Below are 10,674 nucleotides of genomic sequence, written 5' to 3' on the forward strand. Positions count from 1 at the left end.
TAGGGAAAGGAAAGGGGGAATTTTCAGTCAACTGCAGGAAATCTTCCAAGCAGCTGCTATTCACCTGTCAGCAAGGAAGGAATTAAAGAACAAAACAACAGAAGCGCTGAAATTGCCAATCTACTGGCGGGAAAAAAGGGATTCCCGTTGAAGTGACAACATTTTTCAACACCGAGGCGCTGCTGTGAGCCAGCTGACCGGGGGCTGGCAAAGGGCGGCACGGGATATTCTGTCACCTGGAAGTCCCTGGACGCAACTGCCTGCTGACATGTTGGTCCTGTGCTGTAATCCCATGGGGAGAAACATCTTCAGGCTTTCACATAGCCCAGGAAACCCGAGCCTGGGAGGGACTGGCAAGGTGAGTTACCCCTCTGCTGCCATGGAAAGGGCCTATGCATTTCCTAACGAGCGAGCTGGGATCACTCAGATTTCCAGTGGGACGTTCTGTCCTTGCCCTCTGGAGACTCGAGGGCCTGATTTATAATCGCTGCCATGTTCGAGTCCTGCCCTTTCACAGATTTGTGCTCTGTGATTTTGGATCTTAGTTGTCTGCACTGTTCCTATTGGTCTTGAACCCTCCCCAAGTGAGCCACGCTTTAAAACGTTTCTTAACTAAACCCTTCTGACCAATTCTTTGCTGCAGTTGCTCCTCCTGGCCTCGATCTGACGCCACCTTGCTGGTACAGACGTGCCTGGCTTAAAGCGACCGTAAGGGGGTGGCTCCTGGGGCTCCCCCTCTGAGCAAACCCTTCATTTAGCACTTCAGGCCCTCCGCATCCTCAGCGGCCGCCTTGTACGCTGTTCGTGGGGTCAGAGCGTGAGACGCCTACTGGCACCACGATTATTCACCAGGTGTGATGGTTCGCCCTCTGCGTCACCCGGCTCCGGTACAGCCGGTGCTCACCATCTCACATCTCGGTGCCTCTCTGCTGCCCCGTCTCAGCGTAAGGTCCAGCCGAGCTCCCTGTCCCCCGTACTCACTGAGCGGCTTCGAAAATGCTGCTTTAAAAACTCCTCCCTTCCATCAAAAGCATTTTGGGCCTCCACGATGGTTTAACCTGCGTTTGGTCTCCTGTACCTGGAGCCCCTAACTCGCAGCCCTCGCCGAGCGGCCGAAGTCCGCCTGCGTGTGGCCGCAGCGCCCGGTCCTGCCCTCACGGGCACGGATGCTACGGGTCTCCATCTCGTCCCCACCCTTCCCTGCAGCCTCCCATTCCCTACGTTAATCATGATCTTAGGAGGGAAAGCAGCACGTTGACTTCAACATCCCTGAACCTTGACGTAGAACAAAAAAAAAACCTTTCTGGGCTGAAACTCTTTCTTTTTGTTTTTTTTTTTTTATACCACCCACCCAGCGGAACGGCTGCTGCTCCCCCATGAGCAAGCGTCCTGCGCATGAAGAACGAGCGGCTTTCCAGGCTGCGCGGCAGCGATCGTCCTCGCAGCGCGGCAAGTTTACCATCGTATTTTGCCTACAGCTGCATTAGCAGGAGCTTGTCCAAGCTGATTCTGATTTTTGTACCAGCTCGGGACATGCTTCCTGGCGAACTGGCATCCCCAAGCGGCATAGCTTCGACGCTCACAGTTTTTTCTTACGAACAGGTAAAAGTCGTTCGCTAACTGCCTTCGGGAAGTAATTCGCTTTGTGTAACGGCGCACCTGGTATTTCAAAGGGAAGCGGCCTCGCTAGTTCTAGGCTGGTGACAAAATACTCGCAGGTTATAAGCTCTGTTGTGGGATGGGAATTCCAGCTCCGTTTTCCAGCCAAATCCCTGGTATTGGCTCCAGCGCTGCCCCTGAACACCTCCCTCTGCTGGTTTCAACTTCCCTTTCACCAACAAATGTCACTGCAGTTCTGCTTTTTAGACCAGCTGTGGAAAAGCAAATCACACATGCAAATAATAGCAAAATGAATTCCATTTATTCTTTGACAGACTACTGGTAGGAAAAAGATGCCTGGCTCTAAGTTCAGCTACCACTGCTAAAGGGATTCCAGTGCTGACATCTGTTCAGGGTACAAAGCAGGCAAAGGCAAGCAAGCTGACTGTTCCGAAACAGAAGGAGGGGTATGACGGCATTGCATAAAGCTGATAACCCTCACCTGCAGGAAGTCATCAGTTCTGACTATTTATTTCTTAAAAAAAAAAAAAAAAAAACCAAAACCCTCTCAGCTGAAGGCAGGGGTAAGGCTTGCATATAACTGGTAACAGTGTGAAACTCTTTAATTTGCAAAGGGAAAAGCAACAGCAGACAGGCCTGAGGTATTCAGTGACGGTAAACGGCCGGCTGGCTGAAACGCCCCGTTTACCTTTTCTGTGTTAGAGAACAAGAAGGCACTCGTCGAACTTCGAAAGGCAACGCTTGACAGTGGAGAAAAGGAAGTACTGCATTTAACTCGGGGCGATCATGGCCACAGGGTATTGCTGAGGTAAATAAATCTTATATTACATTTTGATACAAAAGTATTCTTTGCAGCATTGCTGGCTAACCTAAAACAACCCATCTATGTTCTGGAGAATCAGTGGATCACTAAAGAGTCATTCTGGGAAGAATTACTAAACTAGATTAAAAATAAAATTCTTGAGTAAAATGGAGGGGGGACAAGCCTATGAACAAACGAGGCACGGCTCATGTCACACTGTGGGGTCAACGGCTCAGCAGAACGTAGCATGCGTGGGCTGAAACGGATGCCCCCGGGGGAGAGGAGGGAGGGCAGCATCTGGCTTCACCGAAGGAGCGGAGGTAACAGAGTAGAGGTAGATTTGGCGTTTTCTAGATTTATGGAGAAGGACATTGACAGCTCTCCTGGTCTATGTTGGCCTACAATGGTTCCTCCACGCTGCGGTACGACGACCTGCCTGTCTGTATTCGTACACCCGCGCCAGCGTGCAGCGAGGTCGACCTCCATCTGTTACCGTCTGCAGTACAAGCGCCCAGGAAAAGGAGAGCAGGAGATGACACAGGCGCTACACGCCACCAGCAGCTGGCTGCCACCTGACGGCGTAACCCTTCGGCCCTCAGTAGGTAAGAATTTAAGAGGGGAGGCAGAGAGCGGGGGAAGCAGGACTTCAACTTCAGGAGACAAGGCTCGAGGAGAGAACAAAAAGGCCAGTGGAACCAAACCCTAAGTGAAAGGGCGACTGCAGGCCCAAACCCTCAGCGCTTGTTAGAACCATTAGTGTTGGGGAAAACGCTTCAAGTACGCTGACAGAGCGTACAGGAAGCTGGGACCAATTTTTCCTCCTGATTCCTGGAGGTTATCACCCTAGGACAGAGGTAAAAATGCATCTCTTGAGACTGCTTCATGGATAAGCCAAAAGGGTACTGACCTCACTGCACTACTGTGGTTAAAAAAAAAAACAACCCTAGAAACTCATGTCCTGTTCCTCATCTCAAGGGAACCTACGGAGCGGGGGCCCGCGGCCTGATCTCACCCGTGCCTGGCACGCCCGCGCTCAGTGCTGCCGGCCCCGAGCTCCTAACCCAGCTTCTTCACACGCTTTGGTTTCCAGCACAGATGTGCGATCTGTTTGCCTGTGGGAGATACTTAAAAGGGCTCTATCCATGCACCACAAAACCAAGCTGAGCTGCGAGCGCTGCTCCATCCCCTTGACACGTGGATAGCCAGAGAGAAAACGCGGGAAGCTGCTGCCTACAGTGGCAGAGGCTGAAGTGGTCCAAAAAGCAGTGTATTTCCCCATGGGGGAAGAACATGACAAGTGAAGAGAAATCAGTGCAACCTGACTTCGCTGTGTAAACAGTGTTCTAGCTACACCAGATAGAAACCCAGTGTATTCTGGTGCCTCCTATTTTTGTAATGGCGGAAACAGATTTGTGTTGTGTAAACAATGTTCACTGTAACGAGTTTAACCTAGCGGCTCCGCAAAGAAGAGTGAGGTGACGTCTCTGAATTCACTATGTAAACGGTCTTGTTGCTTAACACTGATGTGGAGTAAGCTGTATTGGGCGGTGGGATGAGAGGTAGTGGGGAAGGACAGCCTCTTCCCCGTTGGCTTCATACAGAGCGGGTATCCTGACTTCTCCTCCTTCTCCGTGCGGAGGTGTTGGCTGTTTTGCCAGAACTGCAGTGTGGTAACACGAAATGGAAGCTGGACTCTTGTTCAAAAGTTTAGCCCAAGAGGAAAGAGTCTCAACTCCTTCTCAGGGACAGTCCCTTCCCAAAGAGGAACATGGCTCCAGGATCTCAGGGAAGGTCAGTGCTAAGCGCGGCTCCTGATTCACAGATTAAAAATTAGATAAAATATATCCAGTCTATTAGCTGAAATCTTTTCGCTGTACAGGACTGGGACTTGCACGGGGGTATCTGCTGTTCCAGTCTACAAGTGCTCCCTCCAGAGATCAGCAACCTCCTGCCTGAAACAGCTTTGCAAAGCTTTCACGCCCCAAAGGGAAGTAAGAGTTGTGCGTTTTTAAGGCTCCCCACAAAAGGGTGACTGAAAGATCTGTTCTCCAGTGCTGTTTTCAGCTTATTGGAATGCCTGGTGGAAACGTGGCAGCGTGGTTGTGCTCAAGCTGGAGGTGAAGACAGGGGGCAATGAGTGAAGGGGCCCAAAGTTCAGCGAGGCCCCAGCTCCAGGAGATTCTTGAGGTTGGTGTTGCAAAGTGGTAAGCAGTGGCTGTGTCTCCCCCTGTGAGTAGCCCATGACCAATCCCCCTGATGACACAGGCGGATTACAAGGAGGAAGATTTAGGGGGAGGAAGCCAAGAAGATGAGAAAAGTCCATGTTAGCAGCACAGAGAGCCTCTGAAAGGTTAGCAGGGCTCTTGGAAAGCAAAGCCTCATCCAGGGGGGGTGGCTGAGGCGAAGAGGACTGAGGCTCACCAGACGAGAGAGACAGGCTGCCAGGGAAGTCTGACAAAAAGCTGTCCACCTCTACTTTGGGTAGTTTCTCAGGCAAATATGAGGTAGATCCAAGCTGATACTTTGGAGGAGGTTGAGGTGGGGAGGAGATGGGAGAAGAAGACTCCAGAGGATAGCTCATTCCCATTGGAAGAGAATTAGGAACCAAAGAATGGGGCATCCCTGAGCTCGGCATGGTTTGGAGGTGTGTGCTGTACATGCCCACAGGCAACATGCCAGGGAAGCTCTTACCACCTATCATGTCTCTGGATGCCATACACAGGACAGGACTCAGCTCTTCTTTCACTGCCACAGATGAGCTGCAGCTTAGGAGGCCCAGCATGTCAACTGGCTCCGTCTTAATCTTCAGCAGTTCCTGGGAGTGGCTTTTCTTCATGTGCCTGGTCAGATGATCTTTCCGCCCGAACCTCTGGGCACAGTACTGGCACAAGAAGTCCTTCCGCCCCGTGTGCACTACCAAGTGTCTGCGCACATCCTTCCGGGTGTAGAAGCGCCGATCACAGTGGTCACACGGATGCTTCTTTTCCTTCGCTCCACCAGAAGCCCGCCTAGAATGAGCTTTGAGGTGCTCCAGCAGGACTTGGGTACTTTCAAACGTCTGGAGGCATACCTTGCAGCTGAGATCGCCGCTGGCTGCTGCATGCATGGCCAGGTGCCGCCTGAAGCCGAGTTTCGTGTTGTAGTTCTTGCCGCACTCCGGGCAGTGGAGGGCCTCCTTGTTGGGATCGTGGGTCTGGAGGTGGTTGCGAAGGTGGTCTTTCCGGTGAAACATCTTCTCGCAGTACATGCACTGATGAGGCTTCTGAGCAGAGTGCGTGGCCATATGCCTTTTGGGAGAAAAGCAGGAAAGTTTAGACTAGCGTCCAACCCCTAAGAGAACACACGCTACTTTTTCAAAATTTTCCTTGTGTTCTACGCTTTATGCCACACAAATCCCTGATGGCATTTCACCGCCACTAAAAGATGCCGCCCCGACAGCCTGGGCAGCGGGGACTCTCCAGGCACAGAAGCACAACATTTCAAGCAACAGTCAGAGTCTGTCTCAGCAGTGCCCGGCCGCCCTAGAACGCATCACGTCTGCACAGGTATACGTCAGTCGTCTACTCGGCTCCTGTTCTCTCTGCTGAGGCTATCAAAGGGGGGGCGTGACACAGAAAACCTGGGTGGTTTATGACAAGAAACGCTTGTCTGCTGGTGGGATGGCTTTGTTTCATCAGGAGGCATCAGACTGTGGCAACGTCTGCTGACGGCCACTGCGGACTGATTTCACCTTGGCATCTTACCCTCTCTGACACTGTGGTTCATCTAGTTTCAAGTTCCTAGGAATGATATCATTTAATTATTCTCTGCTGTATTTCAGTACATAAATAGGAACTCTGCTTCTTCATGCTAGAACAATAGCTGCCATAGAAATATTCCTGTGATTAAAGTTAGAGGTAGGGCTTACAAAATGCAAACGCTGCTATTCTTGCTTTTCATTCTGTGTTTTAACCTGTGAACTTCACTTTCTGCTTCCATTTCCTCCTTAGTAAAACAGCAAACAGCTTGAGCTCAGGATAAAGTGCTATCTGAGGTGCTTAGAGAGATGCCAAGTATGGTAACATCTGGCACTCAACTGCCTTGCAAGGTAACAAGGGCATTCCCCCTCCTCCACCTTCTCAGAAATTCAACTAAAAAAACACGATGGAGGGTTTTTCCCCCTCTCTTCTGGTAGGGGAGCACTGTTCGGCAGAGGCACTCAGCAGTTACCTACCTATATAGCTTGTACTTAGAAGCAAAAGCTTTGCCACAGTGCAGCTGAGGGCAGTTGTATGGTCTCTGCTCGGTATGAGAAAGTGTGTGAGTTCTCAGCTTGTCCACATTAGTGAAGGAGGTCTCCGATATTTCACATTGGCATTTTCCCTGACTTTCGGTCTCTTCACCTCTTGGTCTGGGGACTAATTTCCAGCCTGTCTCTTCCTCCTCCTGCTTTGCATCTTGAATCCAGTTGGGAACACTGGGAAAAAATGCCGTCATGGCAGGTCTAGTAGAACATGGCCATGTCAAGCAGAACTCGAGCCTGCAGGCGTCTTGCTGTGATGTTGTCCCGGTGCAGTTTTCAGTTGGAGCCCGCTGTAACCAAACTGCTTTAACAGCAAAACATCTTCATCTGAAATCACAGAAGGGCTGGTGTTAAGCCACTGCATCTTTCACCCGTGCACACAAACGCATGTGAGCATTCAACAAGCATAGAAACACGTGAAGATGCATGTTCACAGACATGGGAAACTCCCACCTCCAGAACGCGTTTCATTCTTTTCTCCCTTAACCCGCTACCTGAACAAAATGACGTTAAACTTTTTCTGAATTACGTTTTTGCAACTATTAAGAGCCCGTGTTACCTGTTACATGCATTTGCTCCTGAAAGATTGTAGGTAGGCGTCTCTTTGTAGCTCTGCATACCTCACCTTTTCCCGTGTGTTTTGTGGACCGCTTCTCATCCCCTTTTTTCAGGTTCTTCATAGTCTATTCTCCCTTGCCCTTGATCTTTGCTTACATGGAACTCCCTGCTAGAGCTTCGCAGAGAAGCTAAGCTTCCCTTGTGTGCATTCATCCACTCTGCAACCAGCCTGGTGCGCTCGTAAGAGCACCTCCTGGCAAACCGATCGGAATTACCACACGTGGGTCAATAGGGCTGGGGAAGAAAACTTGCTATTATCAGCAACATCACACCTTTTTCAGGAAGGCAACAGACGCTGCTTCTCTTCAGGGTGTGATTAGTCATTGTTTTTTCACTTTTCTAATGTGGGGCAGATTCTGCCTCTCTGGATTAGCAAGTTTTCTACAGTAATGAGCAATTTTTTTTAATTTTTTTTTTTTTTTACACTCTCATCCATTGATAATGGAAGCTCAAACTGTTTCCCATTCAACAAAATATACCTCTGGTGTGCCCTGCTGGCTTTCACGTTGATGAAAATCTACTTTAGTCTCTCTTGGCAGGTTGTTCTTGAGTTGTGTTTGTCTTGTTGGCAAAGTACTGCATTTTTATGTGGTTCTACCAGTACCTAAACTGGTAAACGGCTAGCTGAAATAAAAACCTCAGAAAAGATCTCGTTCACTGAATTTAGCTGCCTGAGAAACTCTTCTTAAAATAGCATCAAACCCTCAAGCTCTTTCTCACTCCATGATTGCTTCAGAGGGAGGAACTTCCTGCCTGCAGATCAACACGAGTGCCAGTTGTGGGCAGGATGTGCAACTACGAGGGAACTAACCAACCCCCATTAAGAAAGCGCACCACTGAACGTTATGAATAGCTGAAATAACAATAACCGTAACTACACCATCGCTCACAATGCCGTGAATGGTTCCCTCAGGATGGAAAACACCGGGAAATGGGACCACTCTGAGAATATCCGTCACTATGAGGTTGGGAAACATCCATTAAGAACAGAATTCAGTTTTGTACAGGCTGAACCTACTCAGGCTGAGCAGAACGCTAACGGACTAGAACTGCTGAGGTGCCACTTTGGTACAAGCCAGTGTGACGTGACGGCTGCTCCTACCCCTCAGGGTGCAGGAGTCCCACAGTTCGGAGCAGTCTTCCTTTGTAGGTGTCTAAGATCATGAATATTTCGCCTCTCTCTGAGAGGTGTGCCGGAAAAGAGAAATGTTCTCTACCTCCTGCTTCAGAGCTGCGCACGCGCTCCGGGAGCCTCTGCCGCTTTTGCCAGGTAGTTGCTTCTTGCCCTCTGAACAAGCTCAGCCATCTGTGCCAGTTTCAAAGCTACCTGAAAGAAGACAAAAAGTTTGAATTTTGCTGTATTTAACAGTAAGGCGCAAAAACTCTCTATCGCCTTCAGAGCAGAGTTAAGACGTGGTGATTTCTGTAATTGGTTATTGTAAAATTTCATCAACTTCCCTTTAAAATGTTAAGGTTCTAGCAAGAAAAAGGACTTTACCTAATTTGGGTCCAGGTCTAAATGCATGTGGTAGGACACTCTGACAGATAAGAAAAAAGCCCAAGGTGAGGGTCTCACATAGCATCAGTGAAACACAGCAGCAGGGAAAGGTCAACAACTCGGTTCGCGTGTGGCTACGAAACTCTCTGCGTGATCTATAGATTTACGTTTTTAAAAACTCAATCAATTTTCTTAGTAACACTTCCCCAAAGAACGTTTCCAATGTGTGCTCTGTTCACTAGAACTCTGTAGCCACCAAAGAGAAACAGTCCCCGCTGTCGGGAAACGCTTCACCTACGCTTGTTCAGAGAATGTCTCGTACATCACAGCCTTTGTACCAGCACTGGGAAATCTGGTTCTCTTGGGAAGTTTTGTACTAGCGCTGGAAAAATGTGTCTAGCCCAGGCAGCTCCAGAAACCTTAAATAAGTTGGTTACAGAATCCCCCCATCACCAGATGAATCTTCCTCTGCTTCAGTTAACAGAGGTTAAGGGGTTGGCAGGGTGAGCACAGAGCTGGAAAAAAATAGGACCCACCTGAGAGCTGGATCCCCACTGGCTACCAACTTACATGAAATATTCCCTTACTACAGTCATCGGGTTTGTGCAAGCTCAAGCTGGAAGAGCTCATACAAGCCGATGGATCGTGTGCCATGTACAAGATTCCAGCCACTCAGGTCAGGTTGGTCTGAGTCAGTACACAGCACAAAAAAGCTCTTGGGCTTCACAGAAAGTCCCTGGGATAGAGTCCACCACCTGCTTTGGCAGTTTGTCCCACTGTTTAATCCTTCTCAAAGTATGGTTCAATGATGCAGCATTTCTGCACAGTTTCTGTCCTGAGACACGGAGCACCACCATTCCTCAGCTGTGTAGGAAAACCTTGTGACCTAGGCTGGGAACTGCCCAGGTTAAAAATAATCAGGAAAAAATAAGAAGGAGCCTGGGTGAGTTCTCTGAACGGACCAACAGCAAAGCTGTGCCGATCCAGCTGGAGCGGGCATGCAGCAGCAGCAGTGGGAGGCAGGGACGTGGGGCCTGGCAGGCTGCCTGGCCCGCCCCTGGGTTGTGGAGCTGTGGGTTCTCTTTTCTAAAGGGCATCTCTTGTGTCTGATTTGTGTTTTTCTGCCCTTGGCTTCTACCCGCTGAGCCTCTGCTAAGGAGCTGCTCCAGCAATGTCACTTTTCCTCCTGCAGGGACAGGGAAGTTGGCCTCGGGACTCCTGCGTCCCCTCAGTCCTCACCACCCCCTCCTGGGCTGCACTGGCCCGGCTGTTTTACAGCTGCACGCTGCTGTGGCTGAAGGAACTTACCCAGCTGAAAAGTAACTTTTAAAAAAAATTTTCCTCCCCCAGCCAGATCAGTCCCCCACTCAGGTTTGCTAAGCTATTTTAAATTGTTAAAGCTTAAATTTGCTCAAGTGGAAGGTACCAGCTACGGAGCAGAAAGCAGAGGCCAGAACCCACGGTGGGCGCTCGGCCTCAGCCCGGTGTCGTGCCTCAAACCCAGCTCCTGCAGCGGTCCCAGCTGGAACTGGCCTGGGCACAGCTGCACTCATGCATTTATTGACTTTCCTACACGATGATCAGTGACCACAACATCTTAAACTTCTGCAGCAGCATCCCTCGGAGCAGGTCTCTCGAAGGCCCCACGCAGCGTAACAAAATCAGCCCCTACTTTTCTTTACAGTGTTCTAATCAAGTCCAGCTCCAACCCCTGACTGCAAGGCTCTGGTTCTGGAACTCAGATCACTTTGTGACTTTTCGATATCCTCTGCTGTTTTCCAATACCGGGGGTTTTTTAATTATAAGGGAGAAAAAGAGGTGCATACCAGGCCTAGATGCAGTACTTCAGTAAAA

The 10,674-nt window shown here is 49.8% G+C and overlaps 1 protein-coding gene and 1 long non-coding RNA gene across 5 annotated transcripts in view; one reads left to right on the plus strand and one right to left on the minus strand.

The window, feature by feature from the left end:
• Positions 1-6: 6 nt before the first annotated feature.
• LOC118452450 lies at positions 7-2,396 on the plus strand. Its single transcript, XR_004842212.1, has 3 exons — positions 7-358; positions 1,356-1,602; positions 2,323-2,396. It is a non-coding gene; the product is annotated as an uncharacterized LOC118452450 (long non-coding RNA).
• Positions 1,621-10,674, minus strand: part of PLAGL2 (PLAG1 like zinc finger 2) — a 9,408-nt gene continuing 354 nt past the window's right edge. The window contains exons 2-5 of one of the 4 annotated variants that reach the window (XM_035895842.1): positions 8,540-8,649; positions 6,636-7,031; positions 5,114-5,709; positions 1,621-1,871 (exon numbers count right to left, since the gene is read on the minus strand). In XM_035895842.1, the coding sequence (XP_035751735.1) occupies positions 1,720-1,871; positions 5,114-5,709; positions 6,636-6,898 (1,011 nt within the window). In that variant the 5' untranslated portion in view covers positions 6,899-7,031; positions 8,540-8,649 and the 3' untranslated portion in view covers positions 1,621-1,719. Of the gene's footprint in view, positions 1,872-2,148; positions 5,710-6,635; positions 7,032-7,263; positions 7,637-8,424; positions 8,497-8,539; positions 8,650-10,674 lie in introns of those variants that run through there. The other 3 variants (XM_035895840.1, XM_035895841.1, XM_009640309.2) reach the window with 3 other exon arrangements.

The sequence above is a fragment of the Egretta garzetta genome, unplaced genomic scaffold (genome assembly GCF_000687185.1).
Source record: "Egretta garzetta isolate BGI_Z169 unplaced genomic scaffold, ASM68718v1 scaffold316, whole genome shotgun sequence".
Taxonomy (NCBI): domain Eukaryota; kingdom Metazoa; phylum Chordata; class Aves; order Pelecaniformes; family Ardeidae; genus Egretta; species Egretta garzetta.